This window comes from Hesperophylax consimilis, chromosome 17, assembly GCF_061612785.1.
Source record: "Hesperophylax consimilis isolate HC1 chromosome 17, BYU_Hcon_1.0, whole genome shotgun sequence".
Taxonomy (NCBI): domain Eukaryota; kingdom Metazoa; phylum Arthropoda; class Insecta; order Trichoptera; family Limnephilidae; genus Hesperophylax; species Hesperophylax consimilis.
The window spans coordinates 31,093,118-31,116,453 of NC_142852.1; the positions used below are offsets into that span (position 1 = coordinate 31,093,118).

At 38.4% G+C, this 23,336-nt stretch overlaps 1 protein-coding gene across 3 annotated transcripts in view; it reads right to left on the reverse strand.

The window, feature by feature from the left end:
* The window catches only part of BNIP3 (BCL2 interacting protein 3), a 104,888-nt gene that overhangs the window by 59,944 nt on the left and 21,608 nt on the right, over window positions 1–23,336 (reverse strand). Inside the window, exons 2-6 of one of the 3 annotated variants that reach the window (XR_016303540.1) lie at window positions 21,476–21,623; window positions 20,048–20,135; window positions 18,636–18,703; window positions 16,962–17,111; window positions 11,707–16,483 (exon numbers count right to left, since the gene is read on the reverse strand). Coding sequence is in view for 2 of the 3 variants with exons in the window: in XM_089641658.1 (XP_089497784.1) it covers window positions 16,432–16,483; window positions 16,962–17,111; window positions 18,636–18,703; window positions 20,048–20,135; window positions 21,476–21,623 (506 nt within the window). In the remaining variant the exon portion in view is untranslated. Of the gene's footprint in view, window positions 1–10,945; window positions 16,484–16,961; window positions 17,112–18,635; window positions 18,704–20,047; window positions 20,136–21,475; window positions 21,624–23,336 lie in introns of those variants that run through there. The other 2 variants (XM_089641659.1, XM_089641658.1) reach the window with 2 other exon arrangements.

Consider the following 23,336-nt stretch of genomic DNA (forward strand, 5'->3'; position numbering starts at 1 on the left):
GCTTCAGGAATCTCATTTCTGCAGCATTCAGTCTATTTGTATAAAAAAGTATGTCTGTGGCAGTCGGCGTTCGTTTGATTTGTATACAAATCTACAGTTTTATTCCGAGATTGATCAAATTATTCACACTTGACCTTTAAAACAAGAGCAAGGTCACTGTATAGGTCTAATTTTTAAAAAAATGTGCAAACGCCTGGGACTTCAGCTAGTGGTACAATGGCGTCCGCAGTAATTGGGGTGTGTTACTAGGGTGAAGGTACTGGGTAGGGGGAGGAGATGTGGGAGAGGAAGGTGGAGAAGTAAAAATAAATCAAGACACAAATTTTTGGAGTGATGCATTTTTTATTATAATTGGTGAAAGATCTTGTATGCCAAAATGAATTAATGACTGTTACCGTGGGATTATGTGGCAAAAAATAAAAGTAAGGATGGGTTTAATCTAGAAATAAAAAATATTTAAGAATAATAAAAATGTATTACCGCAAAAAATACGTAATAAAAAATAAATTAATTAGCATCCTACTATATAATCTATCTGGAAAAGGGCTTGCATAGGTAAAATGGAGGTGTGATACCAGTTCGTTCTTGATGCGAAGTAGTAGATTCCGGTTCTTCACAGCAACTCCCAGTTTATGATTTATCCAAAAATAGTCTTGTAGTCCAATGCAAAACAGCCTCACGCTGCTGGTGTCCAAAAGGGTACCTCTTAACCAATCAGGATCGGCAGATGCCATCCGATTCCATCAATCCAATGGTCAATGCTCCATATGCAAAGCTGATGCTCAGTCAGGAGTGGCGAATGTGTTCGTCGAACCTCAGCCAAGAGGAATGCCCGCTGCTCTGGTCTGGTGATCAAAGAATGGCGACTGCTTCCAAAGCTCACAGATCCTTGCTCCCTCAGGTTTGGCAACTCTCCAAGTCAGAATTCCAGGGCTGTCAATTTGACCAATAGCAAAATGACAATGTGTAGGTACTTAAAGGTCCCACACACCAAGACCATAAATGTGATGTAAGTAAAGTGATGCACACACCTTGTTACAAATCTTATATGTAACATGACTTTTGTTAATACCTGGCTGCCTTTTTGCTTTGATGGCAGTGATTCTTCAAATGGCATCATCCTTCGTTGAATTAGGTTAGGTTAGGAACAGTAGTCGCCTGCAGATGAAATGGGCTGATGATCCGAAGAAGACTGAAGTCAAGTGTCTATTTAAAATAACATACTTTATAGCAGAAGTATATAATCAGACAGTGTAATGATCAGAGATGTGCAAAATGGGTACCCAAAACCTTTTGAAATGCAAAATGGAAATGGGTCAAAACTTTTCCATTTGAAAATGCAAAATGCAAAATGGTTTTTAGAAAAGCATTTCAAATGCAAAATGCAAAATACCCATTTTCAAAAAGCATTTAAAATGCAAAATGGTTTCTGTAGTGTTTGGTGTTTGCGCTCGGGTAGCTTCGGGTTCTACCGAAGATAACCGAACGCTACTACAGGCCTTGTATGACATCGTCGGCTGGCGCGAAGTCATTCTCTCGCTAGACGGCCTTTAGGCTACTTGTTACTTGTATTGTCAGTATATTATATTACGATTAAAACAACCTCCGTATATCAGAATCCACGACTTTTAATAGAGATATTACCAGATCCCTATCCTCGATAGAATACTGGAGATTAAGGGCCCAGTATTCTATAATCTGTAAACATCAATACGTTACAGTGGCGCAGCTTAAAAAGGAGTATACGGAAACAGTTTTTCGGATTGCCGGCAAGTCAATCTATTTCACACCAGTGACTTGCAGAAAAATCTCCGGGATTTTATTGTCAAGGTGACAATAAATGGAGATAAAATGGGCATAATAAGGACAATTGGAAGTAAATAATTTCGTAGTTCTGGGTAACAAAGACCAGACGAAGAATCCAGCGAAGAATCAATAATTTCGTGGTTCTGGGTAACAAAGACCAGACGAAGAATCCATCGAAGAATAAATAACCACGTGGTCCTGGGTAACAAAGACCAGATCGGTGGCCCTGGGTAACAAAGACCAGACAAGTTTCACAGAAGAAGAAGATTTGGAATTCCGGGAAGCGGCTGGGCGCTGGACTGCATCGGCGCCGGTTCCTGGAGTCAGGTTGTCTTGTTTCTTGTTTGTTTTCTAGAAGGTGTTATTGTTGCCGGGTGGGTTTTTTTTTTTTTTGGTTGTTGTCGTTGCAATCATGGAATCGGGTGGAATTTCCAGGTTCTCCCACGTTAATGGAGATTGGAGTCTATTCCGCTTGAGGTTAGAACAGTTCCTTCTAATTCGTGATGACATTAAAACGACTAAATTAGATGCTTCACAGAAACGCGCTTATTTGCTGAATCTTCTGGAAGCGGAGACATTAACTCTTTTGATCAACTTATGTTTCCCTGCTAAAGTTACAGACGTGGCATTCGATCAGTTAATAGAATTAATTGAGAAACATTGTTCCAGACCGCGATCGGTATTCAAGGAACGAGAAAAATTTTATCAAGCCAAGCAATCGCATGGGGAATCGGTTAGAGATTTCGCGGTCCGTCTAAGGGGTTTATCTTCTTTTTGCGAATTTGGAACGCGCTTGCCAGAAAGCTTAGCGGATGCCTTTGCAATCGGTATTTTACCAGGCCGGGCTAAGGAGAAAATTTTTCTAGAGGGAACTAAATTAACATTTAACGAGATGGAAGAGTTAGCAATAACGGTTTCAGCGTTAGACAATCTGGTTCCGGAAATTAAATCTGAATTTTCCGCAGAGAATTCGGATGTGAACGCCATTTCGAATCGTTCAAATTCGCCCGGGAGACATTCGTCGCGTTTGGGAGAAACTCAAGGTTTTTCAAGGTTATCTCGTTCAAAGAGCCCCGAACCGAGGAATAAAAAATGTACGATTTGCGGTGAATATCATGTAGAAAAATATTGTAAATTCAAGAACGCAAAATGTTTTAATTGTCACAAGGTAGGGCATTTGAAGAAATTTTGTAGGAATAACAAGGTTAATCCAATTTTTGAACAATCCCAGAATAATAGTATTTCATACATTAATCCGTTTAGGGCTAATGTGGTAATTAACGAAGTGAAATGTGCTGCTATGATTGATTCAGGGGCAAGCATGTCGGTCATGCCGGATTTTATTTTCAATCGTTATTTTAGAAATGTAACATTGTCACCAGATAAGCGTACTTTATCAGGATACGATGGCAAACCACTTAATATTGTAGGTAGTGCCTGTTTTACCGTAGAATACAATAATCTTAAAAATAATTTATTATTTACTGTTGTGGTTAATGGCACGGAATTGATAGTGGGTAGGGATTTTATGGAGATTTTTAATCTGAAGATAGTTCCTGTGATGAATAATTCGGTTTCATCAATCAAGGACAAAATCTGTTTTATTGAAAATTGTGAGCATGTAAATTTTCAAGCAGTTGTGGTAGCCACCGCAGAGGACAGCGAATTACAGCTGGTATTTAGGTATTTGCGGCAGGGCTGGCCCAAACGAGTAAATCGTGACAGCAGTATATGGAAATATTGGCTAAAAAGGAACGAACTTTCTATCGTAGGAGATTGTTTGTTTTGGCAACACAGAATAGTTATACCTTTTTCTCTCCAAAAGCAAGTGTTAGATTCATTACACAGGTCACATTTTGGTATTGTTAAAATGAAGGGAATAGCTAGAGCATATTTTTGGTGGACAGCTCTGAACAAAGACTTGGAGGAAGTCGTTCAATCATGTTCAGATTGTGCGTTGTCAAAACAGTCAGCACCAAAAAGTCAATTGGCGGTTTGGCCAAATCCAGGTAAAGCTTGGAGTAGGGTACACGTAGATTTCTGTGGGCCTTTAGCGGGGAAGATGTTCCTCGTGGTGTGTGACTCATTCTCGAAATGGTTGGACTGTATTGAAGTACAGAAGGCAGATTCAACTCATACGATTTTGGAATTGAGGAAAATTTTTTCAAATTTTGGCAACCCTGAGTTTATTGTGTCTGACAATGGCTCAGTTTTTACAAGTGAGGAATTTAGAGGCTTCTTAAAGGAGAACAATATTAAACTTATGACTTCTCCTGTGAAACACCCCCAGTCAAACGGATTGGCGGAAAACGCTGTTAAAACTTCGAAAACGTTCCTCAAGAAACTGTTAGTAAACGGTAAATTCCCACTAAATTTTAATGTCAAGTTATTAAATTTTTTAATGGACTATAGAAATTCTTGGCATTGCTCGACAGGTATTGAACCAGCGGTACTGTTATTAGGAAGGAGGCTGCGTTCTACTTTCGACAATTTAATTCCAGTGAAAAATGGTGATGAGTTTTCGGAAAAAGTCAAGCAAGCAAACGTTAACATTTCTAAAGCTCAATCTGATCAGGTTAAGTTTTACAAAGGGGTTAAAACCAGGGTTTTTAAAGTTGGACAAAAGTGTTTAACAAAAGATTATCGTCAGGATAATAAAGTAGTTTGGGCTAAGGGAGTAGTCTCTAGGAAGCTAGGTAAAAAAGTTTATAAACACAGATGTGACATGGAAGAGACATGTCGATCAAATGAGGGAAATGTCAGTGAGCTGGAAGGAAGATGGCAATAGTGCACAGCATCCCGCGTCTGAAATTTCGAGGAATGAGCCTCATGAGTTAGAGACTTCAACCTTATTGCGTGGATTCACTGGTTTTCCTCCTGATTTCAGGTTGGCGGCAGAGGAGGTGGTGTCGGAGCAGACACAGGCCCGGCAACAGAGACCATGGTCGGGGAGATTGCGGCCAAGACGCGAGACACCCACATCTTCCAGAGGAAACGGGGCAACTTGACCCAGGCACCGCGGTTATTAGTCTTAGGATTATTTGTTAGCAAATGTAATAACTTCAATTGATGATTTAATCGTGTTTGGTGCTTAATATTTTAAATTTCTAAGTTGTCTATCTTTAAGAATCATTGTTAAAACCAAATGTAATATAAAATGAATATCTATGTTGTGATTTATATATATGTGAAATATTTATGTTGGTTTGTAAGTAGCTTCAGAATTGAAGGAGGGAAGGTGTAGTGTTTGGTGTTTGCGCTCGGGTAGCTTCGGGTTCTACCGAAGATAACCGAACGCTACTACAGGCCTTGTATGACATCGTCGGCTGGCGCGAAGTCATTCTCTCGCTAGACGGCCTTTAGGCTACTTGTTACTTGTATTGTCAGTATATTATATTACGATTAAAACAACCTCCGTATATCAGAATCTACGACTTTTAATAGAGATATTACCAGATCCCTATCCTCGATAGAATACTGGAGATTAAGGGCCCAGTATTCTATAATCTGTAAACATCAATACGTTACAGTTTCTCAGGTCAAACAAATAAAATAAGTATAGAATTTTGTCATTTAATAATGGACATCAATGTAGAACAAACATATTACATGATGGTAAATCCAAAAACACTATGACTACAGATTATGAAACCACAAAAAATTTGCGCGGGACTAATGTTGCCAACGTAAAAACTGCTATCTAACATTTAATATTACAGCGTCATGGCCCCATGTTCAGTATTTGAATCAGTATTTTTTGTAATGGTATCACTCAATTGCCAGGGCTCCTACCAGGGAGCAACTTGACAAATGTAAATTATCTCTCATGGCGAGGTTGAGGACCAACTGATATTTGGGGCTTATGAAAAAAAAATGAGTGGAGATAGTAGGAAGAATGTTGCAAAAAAGCATTTAAAATGGAAAATGCATTGAGAAAAGCATTTAAAATGCAAAATGCAAAATGGTTTTTAGAAAAGCATAAAAAAGAATTTCCATTTGAAATGGATTTATTTGAAATAAAGCACATCTCTGGTAATGATGTCCAAAACGTTGGCTAGAGAAACATGGCATAATGTGGCATAAAGGCATAAACATGGCATAAAGGAAGTGAAACATGGCATAATACCCAAAAAATAATAGACAGTTAAATATTTTTTTATTTCAAACGTCACCTTCTCAATGACAATTCTTTTCTAAGATATATACCATATATACCATTATATACCATAATATTGATTATTCCGATTTGACAACTCGTAGGGGGATCCAATCTCATGCGCAGGATAAAAAGACAGTGACCAACACTGCCATAATCTTGAAACAGAACATACAGACAGATAAAATGCAAAACGGTCCAGTTAAAACAAGACTTTGCTAGGCTCAGTAAATTAGCAGCCGCAAGGCTTGATGTTTTAAAGCGACCTCAGTAATGCCAAATATATCCATATCTGAATTGATTCTGTTCAACAGCAAGATAGCTTTCACCATCTGCATGACCATTGCCAATTACTTAGTCCTGCAGGTCGGGAGGTATAAGAGTCTATGCTGTGGGTGACGGACATAAACATCAGGAACATAGAACTTAATGCTTTCCATGATAGCCGACTTTTCAAGCCATCCACGAATCAGTCTGAAGAAATGTGTACATCAGTTCAGACCCGTTGATGGTCCATTCCTAGCATGCCCAAGAGAAAGTCAGTAGGGTTGAGTCACAGGTAGTAGCCATACTTCCTCAGGTAGAGAAATCTCTTTGGGCTCAATTCTCCAATAGTGATAAAGAGTTAACTCATTAACTAACTAACCATCACGACGTTTCCTCGCAGGGGTAGGCAGAGAGGACGAACCGCAAAACAACGCGGTATTTGCACACTTCTTGCCTCATTCACATTCATACATCGTCTCATACATACTCTTCTATTATTCTGACTCTTGACATGGCCCGACTCGAGTATCTGATTCACTTGACCGTGCCATGTCTTCCTCAGGCGTCCCCGACTTCTCCTACCATTCACATTTGCGTCATATAACCTCCTTACACTCATATCTTCGCTCATTCGCTATACATGCCCAAACCATCTAATCGTCCCTTTCTTAATCTTCAACAGCATTCAATCTACTTTCATCCTTTCTCTGCCAGTTCCATACCTCACTTCCATACATCAGGATAGGTATCAGCACTCCATTGTGGACTGCTAACTTTGCATCTTTGGACATTTTTTTGTAAGCGCCATTAGTGGAGTTACCTAAGAGTTATTCGTTATTAATAAAAAATTACAATTAACACATTTCAGCCGGGTATTTTTTGCGCTGGCGCTACGTTGCCTCCGGACGAAAATAAAGGTCCCGCGCGAATTTGTTTTAAATCGCTATATCTTTGAAAATAGTTCAAATATTTTAATAAAAATTTCTACGTAGTAAGTCAGCGTACCCAAGCTATAAAAGTACTAAACGAAAATCAAATATTATTTGAAATTCAACTCAATTAACCTTGTAAAATGTTTATTACAGTCCACCTATCGGTATTTGCCCATACCTGCTTTCTTTAAATACGCCCGACATCTTTTGCTCGCTTGCACATAGGAGTTGAGTGGGACGGAACAAAGAAAGAGTTTCAAATCGGGTTTCACGGTCATAAAAGCCCTCGTTCCAGGAATTGAGTTATTACAATAACAAATAATATATGTACTCTCCTTGTTGAAATACTGATGTAAACGAAAGGCACGAAGATAAATATAAAAACAAAGACTTGCATTATGAATCGATAATTATGTACATATAGTTGGGACCTTTACAAAGAGATTGGTATATACATAATATTCAGATGGAGGAAGGAACAGGGGCCGGGGTCTGTCTACAGGGATCTAAGAGGGAACTCAGTATACCTCTAGGAATGCACTGCACTGTGTTTCAAGCTGAGATGAAAGCCATCTTAGCCTGCGCACAGGAGAATATGAGTATCGGGTACAGAAATAAGAACATAAACATATGTTCGGATAGCCAGGCGGCCTTAATGGCACTGGAAAGTAACCGATGCGACTCCAGACTGGTGATGGAATGCAGGACTATCCTAATAGAACTGGCGACCATCAATAAAGTAACCCTGCTCTGGGTACCAGGACATAAAGGTATTGAGGGCAACGAGCGGGCTGACGAACTAGCAAGGAAAGGGGCGAAAGCACCACTTGCGGGATCCGAGCCGGCCGTAGGAGTAGCAGCTTGCCACACAAAACTACATATCAAGAGGTGGGTCAAATCCCAACACTGGAAGGAATGGAAGAAGGCACCCGGAATGAGGCAATCTAAAGTACTCATAAACGGACCGGACCCTAACCGAACCAGGCAACTACTCGATATGGACAGAAACTCACTGAGGGAACTGGTAGGACTATTAACGGGACACTGCCATCTCAGGAGACACATGCAACTGTTGGGAGTGGAAAACACCAACATCTGTAGGAAATGTGAAGAGGAGGAAGAGACTCCAATTCACCTATGGTGCCAATGTCCCGCTCTGCTGGGAATAAGGCTCAGATACCTGGGAAGACACAGTGTGGAACCAGAAGACATCGCCACATATCCAATGACAGCCCTGGTGAACTTCATAAAAGGGACCGGGTTACTGGCAAGGGAATGAGGTAAAATGGGAGATAGTACAATGGGTCTATGGCCTAAGTGCTTGCGGGGAACGTAAGTAAACCGCCTCCGACTATAAAAAATAAAATAAAATAATAATAATAATATTCAGATAAAAACATTGAACAATTCCATCTCGTCTGCCATTCAAATGAGGCTGGCGCAAAAGGTAGAACTATCCTTCCCGCCCTTAAGCATCAATTGACCTAACCGGTAGAACTACCTTTACCGGCCGTATTTTAAAAAGAACTTTGTCGAAATTTATGCGTATTCTTGAATGTCGAACGATTGATCAGTGATTGTGTTGACCAGTGGCAGTTCTTCCCTTAGGTCAATTGGCATTTGACCCCCCAAATTTATAAGACAACAATAATAATAAATTATGTGCATCAAAAAACTGGTCTCTCGAAAGAATCGAGCGTCTGGCGGAACAATCTTGTTGGTCTTAACACCTGCTTCAGATTGCTTTACATTATGTATTGCAGCCAACATCGCCGGCAAATCAGCCATTATTTTATAACGTCTTTGTAAAGAGATACAATGCTTGTCCTTCGAAGAACGCACGAAAATCATTTTAGGTTAGAATACAAGGGACTAGAACTGACAGCCGTCGAAGACAAGTTGGTGTCGAGCGGAATGACTTTTGAAGTTTGGCATTTAAGTATGTTCCTTCGACAAGGCTTGAGAAAGCAGCCTGCATTGGTTCCAAATTACTTACCCACTCGCAAATCTACTCCTTACTAACGAATTGAATAAATTGAGATGAAGCATGAAAGTGAATGAAGCGAGGAGTTTGCCGAGACAGAGTTGTGTGGCGGTCAATTCTCTCTGCCTACCCCTGCGGTAACAGCATAATAGTTAGTTAGTTAGTCACTCTGACTGCGGACAGCCGAGACTAAAGAATCCACATAAAATCTATATAAATAAAAATGGAAATGTTCGTTTGTTAATTCACCGAAAGTTCTTCAACGATTGCTTTGAAATTTTGACACAACTTTGAATTTGAATACGTGTGTATTTTTTATATACCTGTAGCGATCGTAGATTCACTTAAATTGTCTCGCTAAAAGTAAACAAACGAGCTACCGACGTCTGGAACTACCTATGACAATACGTTGCGAATTGGTCTAGCACATAACGCGAACTCACTAGAAGGTTCTAGCCTGTTGCCTAGACATAATTTCAGCGCCAACGAAAGTTCCAGTAGCACCCAGACTGAGCGAGTTGTCTCCATTTTACCTGCGATCTCGCTTACCTACTGATGCCATCGGCCGGTCTATATAAATAGGCCCGACGCAGCGAGCAGTCAGTCAGTCATCAGTCACCCAACAATTAACAGGGCTCAACGAGTGACAACCCGCGCGTAGGACAATATTCCCGGCTCAGCACGGTCCAACCACCGACTCCATCGGAATATCATCATATCACTTTGGCTCCGGCCATCGTTCCTGGCCAGCGCTACATCGGATCACAGTGCCCTGGTTCCAGCATACCTAACCAGCGCTACATCCGCGTATCTAGACCACGCGGCATCCTCGCCGGTCTATGCACCTCCCGTACAACCGCCTACAAGGTCCACCGCACCTTCGGCTTTCCTGTCAGCACTGGAGTACCCCGAAGACAGTTCCTGACCGTCAACGAGTCCGGTCACCAGCAGCGGCTTCGACTCACTGACCCGCTCTTGATCAGCACATCACCGCCTGCATCTGGAGTGTTCAACATCAGTCCTAAGTCATCTCACATACGGCAACCTGACTCAATAAAACACTGTTACCTTCACCGCCATCTTTCATTCCGTGCCTCCTCACAAGATCCCCAAATACCTATATTACACAGGGTGTATCGGCACGTACCCGACAAACTTTAACCAGCTATTCCTTAGCACATTTGGAGTATAAAATGTTATAAGCACTTTGCTGTCCGGTAACATTTTTTTAATAAAAAATTTATTATTCATATTTTCACCACATGTCACCAATGTTTTATCCTTTGTCAAAGTTTGAAAACCCATCTGGATATATTTTGTTCGAGTTTCGTTGAATAATGTACGTACGTACCTACGTTGGCGCGCTTTTACAATCACAATGAAATGGCACGGCACCATTCGTCTCATTTTTAACTATTATTATTTAGTTTGTACGAAAGAGCGAGGACACTTTTTGACACACTTGCTAATAACAGCTGTTGAACACGAGAAACAATGCAAATGACAGTGACGGAGTGTGGATTTTTTATTTATTTTTTGTTTTTAATGGAAAAAAAATGTTACCGGACAGCAAAGTGCCCATAACATTTTTTACTCCAAATGTGCTGAGGAATAGCTGGTTAAAGTTTGTCGGGTACTTGCCGATACACCCTGTATAGATATCACCTGTGACAAGTAAAAACATCCTTATTTTGAAAAAACATTGCCATCTGTTGAGGTGAAGGTAAAACACAATATTGTTTCTCTATCTGCACAAATGGACTGAGCCACTGCGAAGCGTGGCGGGGTACAGCTAGTAAATAATAAAAACAGATAAAATTGTTTTTATTTATTTATTAAACTTATGACAGAATATTTTAGCTACATTCCAATATTGTATGTTATAATGAAAGTGAGATATGCTACTTACCGTTTATAAAAATATTAAAATACAAAATTACACGACCCGTCTTCTCATCTTCATAACAAATTACCAAAAAAATGCAAACATTACAACAGCTTTACATTACGAGAGATATATACAGGGTTTTCCAATAAGAGGTGTTATTTTGATATTCAATTGTAAAAGATCAATGGTTTCGTTGCTTGTGTGGCACATAGCGCCGTCTTGTTGAAAGTAAACGTTGTCCAGATCAATACCATCCAATTCCGGCCATAAAAAATCATTAATCATCTCTCGATAGCGCAATCCATTCACCGTAACTGTTGCTCCAGCCTCATTGTAGAAAAAGAAAGGTCCAATGACTCCGCCGGACTATAAACCGCACCAAACAGTCACACGTTGAGGATAGGAGAGGTTTTTCAACAATAATTCTTGGGTTTTCAGAGCCTCAGATGCGACAATTTTGCTTGTTGACGAAGCCACCGAGGTGGAAATGGGCCTCATCACTCAAGATGATTTGCATTTGATTCACTCAAGTGAATTTTAATAATTTCAATACGTTGTTGAAGCGCGTATCGTTACATTTTTATTAATGGCGTAGTTTCTACTTGTCAAATGTCAAAAAATTACAGCTTCAAATCTAACATCTGCCGAAATAGCGGGCTATTCAAAATAACACCTCTTATTGGAAATCCCTTACATTAATATAAGATTTAATATACCATAATTCTCGTGGTTCAAATTCAAACCAATATTTCGAACAAGAGTCACATCTGGTGAACAATTTATACACTAAATGATATATTCACCATAGATACATAGAATAAAATAAGTTTTTGTATATATATAATTTTATAATCTTCGTACAAATAATTAATTAACAGTAGAGAAAGACTTTTTATAACCCGTCAAGCTAATTTGTTCAGTTCTCGAAACAAACAAGTCGAAGAAGGAGGTAGAGCAACTCGGCATAATACCCCAAAAATAAATAAACTATAATCTGAAATCATATCTGACGAATCAATTTGTTGGCATTTGGAAAGACCTCATATTACTGGATCATAGAAATCATTGCGTTTCCCTTACCGTTGTGGTGAAAAATATGATCTAAATCACAGAGGTTCCCAAAGTGGTCTATATGGACCCCCAGGGGTCGATATCAGCATGCTGGGGGTCTATGTCAGCGAGAAAAAAATTTGGGGGTCCACGAGATTCAAATGGGGGTACATACGAACGGATCCCCATTTACCTCAAGTCAACATTTTGGAGTTCCGTAAATGACACAAAGTTGTTAATTGAGATAGTCTACGTTCCTTTTCTCGTCAGAATTAATATATTCCAAGCAAAACATTGCACATTGGAAGCCGCGAATTTTCCTAGTTCCCCAACATGTTTTTGAAACACGTCTAGGATAATAATGACGTTCAACATTTAAATGCACTTCACACAGACTTCAAACCTAAGTTTGAGGACATTTTGACTATGGAAATGCAACGTTGAAGAATCGGATATCATGTGACAAGAACTGACCGGAATAAGCACTGACAAAGAACTTAAGGGGCAGTTCTGTAGAGCCAGCTGCAGAAAGAAATTCCCGTTGCTTATCCTGCTTCATTTTCATTTGGTGTAATACCTCACAAGGGCGCCCCTGTCTGCACAATGTAAAGACAGAGGAACTATACCGCCACCCCGTTGTTGGACAGGCAAGGGAAAGGAATCTTTTTACTAAAAAAATAAATGATTATCACAAGGGACGTTAATAGTTTTAGGAAATTTCAATATTCGGCAAGTGGTCTACGGGGCAAAAAAGTTTGGGAACCTCTGGGTTTGATGGAAAAAAAACGTAAGGTGAGTAATTTTTAAAACTTTTTTTATTTTTGCATTAAAAATTTAATAATAAAATTTGAAAGCGTATTTTGTCACCTTTCAGAAAACAGTTTTTAGTCTTCGAATACGTTCGGAAATAATCCATTAATTTGGATTTTATCTTATGGACTTTTAGAAACTATAACGAAAAATCAAAAATTGGAGTGATTTTGGACCAATGTTTATACATAACATACTTTTACATGCACGTATAAATGTGTACTAAATTTGTCACGGTTTGCTTGTTCCATAAATGGTACATAATATGTATTTATGTATGAAAGCTGTTACCTACTGCAGCGAGTCAATGTTGCCTGAGATTTTTTTTATATAAAACTACCGCACAAGAGTGCCAACTGCTCCCAACCGTCAACCCAATTGGGATATGTTGTGATGTTGAAGGTAGTGCGAAGCGAAAGGAGATGGGAAGAGTAAGGTGGCGAATTGTATCTGGCTAATCACATCTAGTCATCAAACATGGAAAAAAAACCATTTTGAAGCAACGATTCAAAAAATAATTTCTCGCAGGACCTACGTAATATTTTGAGGATGCTGTGTAGAGAGGCTTTTTGAGGAAACGAAGGAGTAAATCTAGGTCTTGAAGAGACTCGTGTTGTGGGAGGGAGGAAGCACAGAAGACGGCCAGACTGCACAGACGAGATAACGCATCTCAATAACGACTCGTAAAAATGGCGGTCTGTAACGAGGGCGATACCAATGAAGATATAAACCGATAAGCTTGGTATGGACGCACGAAATAACAGTATTCTCCTTACTTGACGAGAGATTGGTCGAACGATTTCAAGTATCGAAAAAAATTTCTTAAGCAGGTAATCAATTTCAATCGGTGTATATCATACGATCATACGAGACTTATCTGCACAGGATCTGGTTGCTCGTTCTTAAACCAATCGCCTGACGTAGCGACGCTAAAATTGTGTGAGGTGGGTAAATTTTAACACCGATCTCACTAAATAGCTTAACAAAAATATAACATTTTTGAAACAAGCCAAAATTTTCGTTCACCCGATTTAGGAAGTTCTAGAATTCTTAAGCATATTGTATAAATGGAATATTACGATGCGAGTTGCCTGTATACTGACGATTCATTTATTGACAAATCGCCGAAAGTGTAACGGCACGAAATATTATGCAACTTTTTGACAGTAGACAAATGTGATTAAAATTGAATATAGCATTTATTTAAAATGAAAATATCATCACGCACGCACCGATTGATAAAAACGTGTTGTAGTTTTATTCATATGCTTAAAATAAGCTCAATTTGACCTTACTTCTGCCGAAATTCTTTAAACAGTGGAGATTAAAAACTTTCGAATAGTCAAAAAAAAAAATAACAACATTAAATATTTTCCTTTAACTTTTATAATTTACAAAGAATACATATTTTATATTTATCTTTTTTTAAAACTTTTATTTTTGAAATTATAAAATGTTTGCAAAATAGAAATAAGTTTTATTTTTTTTTTATTAAAAATTAAAACTATTTCCATATTTATTTTTAATAAAAAATAAAATTAATTCATTTGCTTAACTTAAACTAGAAAAAAAAATAAAAATAATTGGAACCATAAATTTTGAAATAAAGCTGACAAAACAAAAATTCTAGATAAACGAAAAATTCAAAAGTACAACCAATATGTATTATTTCCACTTTTTTCCATTGTCGAAGATACTCTCAGTAACGCCCTGGTGAGAGATGAATAAAAATTGAAGCCGATATGACTTAAAAAAATTTAAGCGACAAGATCTGAATAGTCTGGTTATTAAAAAATGTATTTTTTTGTACATTTTAATTTGCGTTTCATTCTCAACTTGACATATTTTATCTATCTAATCAGATCTGGTCACCAAACACAGCTATAGCCATTTCAAGCAATGTTTCAAACATTCCTAATGGCGGTCCTTCACTAGGGCGATACTAAAAGCATCTAGAACACTGAAAAGTGGCAGTTTTATCAATTTACTGTAACAACAAGATAATACGACGAATAATTTATATAGTATTATTATCTTGATGACTGTACAGTTTAGATAGTTGTAAACAGAAGTGGCGCCATCTGTTATTTTCAAAAAGAACCATTGAACTTTTCAGACCGCGGAAGCGAGATTTTATCTGTTAGTATGTAATTATTTTGATAAACAATAGAAAAACATAATATATATTGCTAATTACTACCCATAGTACAACGTGACTGATTTTTAAATTCATATGTAGAAAACATATTATGTATTATCTTAAATAAAAAGCAAAAAATTCTTACATAATCATAGATCTTTTTTTCATCAGGTTTTCAAAAGTGAGATTCCGCTGTAAAAAGTTAATTCTCAACCATTTTCCAAAATTTCTTCACTAAAAAGTTGATCAACTTAAAAGTCAATCAATTTACCTTAAAACTGATCAATCTAAATTATTTACAGTTTAACAAAAACATGTGGAAAGAAAATTCGAATTGAAAATTATCATTACTACGGCAACACCAAGTTAGTATGCGACACCGTTTTCGAAACACTGAAATTAGTTAGTAGAAGAGCGGTCCGAAGCAATAGATTCAATAAGTCCTCCATCATTGCACAAGCTGCATGCAATCACTGTAACGATGATAGAGGGAGTAATTTAAATATTGTTATGATATTCGTAACAGGGAAAAATTGTTTGATCACCGCTATTAACCACAAGCTAATTTAAAAAAAAAAAACACCTCGAGTGACAGACGTTTTGGGACATTATGTATTATTCGGGTAGCTATCGCTCAAGGGCATTAACGTTGCTACCCAAATTTGGGTAGCTATCGCTCAAGGGCACAAACATTGCTACCCAATTTTGGGTAGCTATCGCTCAAGAGTATTAACGTTGCTACCCAAATTTGGGTAGCTATCGCTTAAGGGCATAAACATTGCTACCCAAATTTGGGTAGCTATCGCTCAAGGGCATAAACATTGCTACCCAAATTTGGGTAGCTATCGCTCAAGGGCATAAACATTGCTACCCAAATTTGGGTCTTTTTCAACATGCACAATTAAAAAAAAACACTTTTCCAAGCATTAATCTTGCTTGCAAATCATTGATAAAATAATAATTTTGATATTTCAATTACATTTGAATGTTACGATAGAATCAGACTTAGTTCCTTTCGGTTCTATGCCATGTAGCGCGCGCTCTGTCTCAATTACACTGCATATCGCCATCCATTTTGGATGTCATACAGACGGTGAAAGACAGTAGTTCTGCATATGAAATTTAAGAGAAGAATCTTCAGACGTCAAATTACAAACACAATGTGCAGAATCATCTCCTTAAATGTGAAAATTTACATAATTAATACAGCAGTTTCAATTTATTTTTCTAAATGTTTTTGTCAGACTGCAGCATTTCTTGATTTCAATTAGTTTTCAAAAATCTCATTAAAAAAAAAAAAAAAAATGTAGATATTAACTACGTTTAAAGTAATATAATGAACATATTTTAGGGTTTAGCGGCGGGGATTGAACCCAAGGTATATCAGACACAGCCGCATCACTGCAGGGACACTTTGGAGAGGATATTGGACCGCCGAGTGAGCCAAACTCTGAAAACAAAAATAATACAATATTTAACAATTAAAACATTACTAATTAACAAAACCGTTAAACAGTGTTTTAGTTACACATACAATAATGACTATACAAGCTCAGATTCAATTTGATACTAAAAAATGTCTTTAACTGTGCTCCGAAAGAACTGGCAACATTGCATTTCAACAGACTGACACCTGAAATTCCCGTCTTGAAAAGTGCGGTTGATTCGGACATATCATTTTTCAATTGACTGTTAACGTGTGAATTTAATAAGAATTCTATGAAAGATGTCTTATGCTCCTACAAATAATCCAGAATGTAATTTTTTTGGTTATTCTCTGGGAATTATTATTATTATATTACATTAACGATATCAAAAGTGAAGTAACAAATTTCTTGCAGAATCCCTAAATAAAAGGAATGTGTTTTCCACAATTTTTCAACGTTTGGTAGATGTGGATACAGGTTACGTTAAGTTAGGTTAGGTACCCGATGCCAGCCCCCAGCAGCAGAGAGAGCAGGTTGCTGAGCAGCAGCGAGGCCAGCAGGTCTGCGGAGAAGAGGGGTTTGCCCCCGAGGCGAGCGCGGCGCAGGGACAGCGGTGCGCGGCGTCCGGCCGGGTGGCGGAAGCGCCAATCCCTGCAACAAACAAACAAACAAACAATACATAAAGGTAATTAAATGAGCATGACTTTACGACAACGCTTCGAAGTCAAGAAGACCGTATTGTCGGGCAATACAGCCCAATATATTGCCTATTATTGTCGACGTATTGCCCGAGAGATTGCTAGCTATAGATATTACGGTTTAGAATATAGTTTACAGTAACGCATTTCGATTTAAAATCACGGAGGTTCTTTCGGAGGTAAGGAAGGAGTGACCATGTTGTAGGAGAGAGGAAACACGAGAGGCACACAGCCCAGCCATTGAACTGGATAAAACGGAACAGCGACCAAGAAAAACTTTTTTTTTAACAGTATCTCTATATACGGATGCTGTATGGAGGGTTTTTTAAGAAAAGGAAGTTCTGGATATGATGAGAAGTGGGTAGGAATGTAAGCCAGTGTGTCCAGAAGTAACGGATGTATGAACCATCCCTCCTTTTGCGATGCAAGGCGATGCGTCGCGAGAAGTGAAAGGGTCTTCCTCAACCAGTCTCTCCGGCTATGCAGACGCCGCGAAGATCTGCACAAACCTCACTCCATGAACTTGGGCACCCCTGCTAAGTGACCAAACGTAGCTTACCACTTGGGGTGACATATGGCAGAAGTGTCGGCAAACCAACAAATGGTTCCCGGGGCGGCGTTACCCATTAATCACTCAGAACATTAGAACGTCAAAAGACGTAAATATGATAATAGCGGTCAAGACATTAGAACGTCTTTTCACGTAAACGCGCGAGATTTTACAAAAATTGATTTATTTCCATCACTAGTATACGGATTGCCATGATTTAAAAAACAGAGTATCGATAATGAATAACGCTACGCGTCTGTATTCAAGATTATCTATGGAACGTAGAGGTGCATTATCTAAGCCGATTGAAACTGTCAAGATGTTCGTTAATAATTTATTGCGTTTCTAAATAATTTATTAAAAATATTTTAGTTTGGACAGTTAATATTTTGAGGTGACTAATAGTTTTTAAATATATTTCTTCAATATATAAAGTGTTATTCCTTTATGCTATCAGAAAAAAGTACATTTTTCAAGGCTTTGAAATAATGGTAAGCGATTTTTACATATTTTTGACGTTTTCATAAAATGTATATTTAGAAACGCAAATATTTACGTATAACAACACAAAACGATAGTGGATTTCATAATCTTTCCAAAACATTTTTTAGAATGAGGCTACGTTTCCCAAAACGTGAGTTATGAAGATTTTAGTAAAACTCGTAAATAACACAAAAATTATCACGTTCTGACAGTTCTCAAAGGGACACATAGTAAATAAAATTCTATGTCTGAGAGGTTAAACATGATAAAATGAACAAGAATATGTAAGGTTTTGGGGTTTTTTTTTCTTCAGCGTTCTATTTTATCACGGAACCGGGCTGACGAATACAAGATTGGGTGTTTTGTTAGGAAGATTGCATCCGTCGAAGGAATCTGAGCTGATGAAAGAAGAAAGGGAGGCGAAGAGGAAGGTGCGGTACTTACTTGGGAGGCATCTGATCGGGCCGACTACTCCATTGCCAGACCCATTCGGCGCTGCTCAATTCTCCTTCCTGAAACACATTATATACGTCTTTAGTTCATGCTTTTGGGAACAACTAAATGATCAACAAGTAAGAAACGGAATCATAACAGAAAATTCAAAACCGAGCTGTTTAGTAAAATAAATAAAAGTTTAATAACAAAAGGATATATAACCCTTGACCTTTGACCGCCCGTTTCTGCACAGAGTCAAGGGTTTGTTTCAGGTATTTAGGGGCTCCGGACCAGAGATGGCTGCCAAATTCGACAGTAGGGCGCACTTGCGATTTGTACAGGGTCAGCAGTTGTGTACTATTAAAGTATCTGCGGGCCCTGTACAGTACGCCCAGCTTCTGAGAGGCCAACTTTACTCTGGCTTCGATGGAGCCCCCGTACCTGAGCTGGTCACTTATAGTTACACCAAGCTTATCAATGGAAGGCCTGTTCGGAAGATTGCTTCCGTTGAAGGAGACTAGATTATCATTTGGATCCCTTTTAGACGTAATCAGACAGGATTGGGTCTTTGAAACATTAAATTCAACGACATTTCTACGAAATTCTACCAGTATTTCAATGGAAAAGCTTCATTGTCGTCTTCGACACCGGTGCATAGTCAAGAACCAGGACAAATGCACTCCAACATTTGTACCGTGTTGACTTTTCGTGGCCCTACTGCTTATTTGTCCAAACGACCAATTAGCAAAATTTACGGTAGTGGAGATTTCCTTTCATTATTCCAATGCAACATCATAATAGTTGTTTAAGATGAAGCTATTTTCGTAAACGTTATTACATTAGCTTAAGTCATTGTTAGTAAAGTGACTAATTATCATTTTTGGTACTTTATTTTTAGTTTTAAAATGAAGATTGAACAATTTTCTAATTTTTCGCATGCACGATTAACCACTTAATGCTAGGGTTTTTTTTATAAAAAGTGTTAAATAAAATGATGCATTCATACATACACGAAAATGTGAAAATAATAAAATTACATCGCTAACTTTTGACGAGCCTTAGTCGAAACTGGCGAGCGTCACTCGAACTAGCAGAAATTGTAACGCATTTACCGTGCGAGCGTGACCCGTTCAAAGGCATTAAGCTGTTAAGCATTAGGGTGACGATTTGTCACATGAGAACAATTCAACAGCTCGGCTGTGGATCGATTTGCCGACCTCTGCGTTTCTTCCCTCCTACAATACATGTTCACCCCTTCCTCTCCACAAAAAGGTCCTGATGGAAATAATTTTCCTATAATATTTAATTTATTTGGATGTTATTGCGAAGCGGAAATATTCCGATCTTTCGAGAGAATATTTGCCCAGATAATAACACTTATATGCAGTGCTTATATGTTAAAAATAAAATAAAATGATTACCCGACTGGGGCAATAGTTGAAGTCAACTCCTCTTAGTTCATCTTCAGTGCTGGGTTCCGTGTTGGGGCTGTTGGGGGGGCTCTTGGGGCTGCAAACAAACAGTTTTATAAGTGTTGGCGTTCGTTAACGAGATAAGTTTCGGTGTGGCTATAGAGTTCAACGGCAGATATATTTGTCATAACTTAAAATCTGGGTATCATTTCGACGAGCCGGAGGCAGGCCACGTGACCATACTTTTGGCACCGGGAGTTCGAGAATACTTTTAATCAACTACGACCAAAGCCGAAGAGCGCACATTGAAAGTAAGGCAACGGTTTGCAACACAGTTCATTGTGGTACTTTTTTGCGCAGGATTTGAATGTTCAATTATAACCGACTAGCGTAGCGAAGTGTCTAACTAAATATTCAATTTTGTATACCCGATTTGGTATGTAGTTCTGTTATTTACGCGGCCAGCGCTTTATGCGCCATTGTAAAAAGGACTAATTAATGATATTACAATGCCAGTAGCCTGTGTGTCAATTATTGACAAATCGTAGAAAGGTCACACCGCCTCCCCGCGTTGCGCACTTGGTTTCTTCCTCTTTCCCTATATATTTGGATGTGTGTGCGCGAGCAGTACTTCTTTGTCCTTCGATGGTATATTTTAATGGGACATTAAGGGCATAGTTTGCTGAAGACATGGTTATCATTGAGGATGGTGATTGTAAGGGAATATGGAGATTGGATTTCAAGAGGTGTAGGAGTAGGTTAGGCAAGGTTAGGTGAGGTTAGGATAAATTAGATTGGGTAAGACGAGGTTAGGTTAGCCATTCGAGGGATTTTTGGCACATTAAGGCAAATTTGCAAAAACTTTTCGAGTGATCGCTTGTCGTAATGTGCCAAAATTATACAACCTAAAAATATTGGGCAGACGGCGAAATGTAGGTGGATTCATTGGCTTTAAACCGCAGTAAGCAGTTCTTAAGTTTTTATTTAAATATTTTGAGGAATCACATTAATTAAATAATATGGTAAATGTACAAATATACAGTTAGTTAGTTAGTTAGGAGCCAGTTAGACTATGGTAACCCCGATTGAGGCATGTTGTGAGGTTGAAGCTTGCCAAGGGGAAAGAGATGGGGAATAGGAAGGTGAGGAAGTAACGGGCTATTCAGATCTGGTCACAAAACACGGCTAAAGCCATTTCAAGCAACTTTTCAATTCTGAATGGTGGTCTTACACCAGGGCGATACTGAAAAAATGAGAAATAACACAAAACAATCAAATAATTTACTTGAGCACGCCGGGATTTGAGCCCATGAACTCTGGATTGCTAGTCGAGAGGCCGTCGGGTTGGGTTAGGTGAGGTTGGGTGGGGTTAGGTGAGATTATGCTAGGCCAGGCAATGTTTTGTTTTGTCACAGAACCGGTCCAGATCACACTCACCTGGCGCGTCCTGAGGAGTGCCTCGAGGATCCGGAGCGGCTCTCCCGCTGTGCCTCCCTCAGCAGGCGCAGGTACTCCTCCCCAGCAAAGGACAGTGGGGTGATACTCCGTGTGCCCAGCTCCACCCAAGACTCTGGAACAAGACCCACTGTTTACAATTAGGATGCTTCCACGCAGGCTGTGACCAAAAGCGTATGATCAATGAGAATACTGCGCTCGCCCGATACGCTCCCCCATAACGGCTCTCGCTCCCAACATAAGCGAATGAATGATCATACGACGCTTATTCTCCTAAATAAACTCGACCAATTTGGATTTTCAGCAAAACAATACGTAACTTATGGTATTTTCCACTCTTCCACCTTCATCACTAACTCTGGAGTTCCACAGGGGTCGAATCTTGGACCCTTACTTTTCTCGCTATTTATTAACAACATTTACCATTGCATAAAATTTTCTAAGTTTCTCTTATTCGCGGATGACACTATGAAACTATTCCTTTTAATAAAATCTTTGTAAAATTGCTTGCAGCTACAAAGTGATATAAATTCTATCGTTGAATGGAGTCATACCAATAAATTAGGATTTAATATTAAGAAATGCTCCATTATATGCTACACCAAGGCAAACAAAACGATTAAACGATAACTACAAAATGTCTTATTCATCTCTTCAGCACATTGTTATTTCGAGAGATTTGGGAATCGCATTTGACACGCACCTAACATTTCACGTCCACCTAGAAACAATATGCAACAAAGCTTTAAGAATGCTAGGATTTGTGCTAAGCAACTCCAGACATTTTTGCACCTCGGCCACGATTCGTGTGCTATACTATAGTTTAGTACGTAGAATTTTGGAAAGTGGTTCTGTAATATGGGGACCAATGGATTCAACTTACTCTCAAATGACAGAGAAAGTACAAAAGAAGTTTCTGAGACATTTATATCTTAGAGACTTCGGATATTATCCCTGGTTATATCCATCAGCCTTTTTGTCCCCCATTCTGGGTATTAATAGCCTCACTGATAGAAGGAAAACTTCTTTGCTGACAACAGCGTATAAACTTCTAAACGTTAACATCTGTATTCCCGATATAATAGAAAAATTTGAGTTTTATGTCCCCGACAATTACACAAGAGCGCGCAGGCACAGAACCTTTGTCGTTCCAAAATGCAGAACTAACTTACCATTAGTAATGCCGCTCGGAAAAATGATTCTGTTACTAATTTACCTGTCCCCTGATATAGATATTTTCCCATTAAATATTCAACAGTTCAAAACCGCGATTATTACTTAATAAAATAAAATATATATTTATTATTGGTTATGTATAACTGTAAATGTGCATTTAACCACTCAGAACATTAGAACGTCAAAAGACGTAAATATGATAATAGCGGTCAAGACATTAGAACGTCTTTTCACGTAAACGCGCGAGATTTTACAAAAATCGATTTATTTCCATCACTAGTATACGGATTGCCATGATTTAAAAAACAGAGTATCGATAATGAATAACGCTACGCGTCTGTATTCAAGAATATCTATGGAATGTAGAGGTGCATTATCTAAGTCGATTGGATCTGTCATCTTGTTCGTTCATAATTTATTGCGTTTCTAAATAATTTATTAAAAATATTTTAGTTTGGACGGTTAATATTTTGAGGTGACTAATAGTTTTTAATTATATTTCTTCAATATATAAAGTGTTATTTCTTTATGATACTCAGAAAAAAGTACATTTTTCACAGCTTTGAAATAATGGTCAGCGATTTTTACATATTTTTGATGTTTTCAGAAAATGTATATTTAGAAACGCAAATATTTACGTATAACAAAACAATACGATAGTGAATTT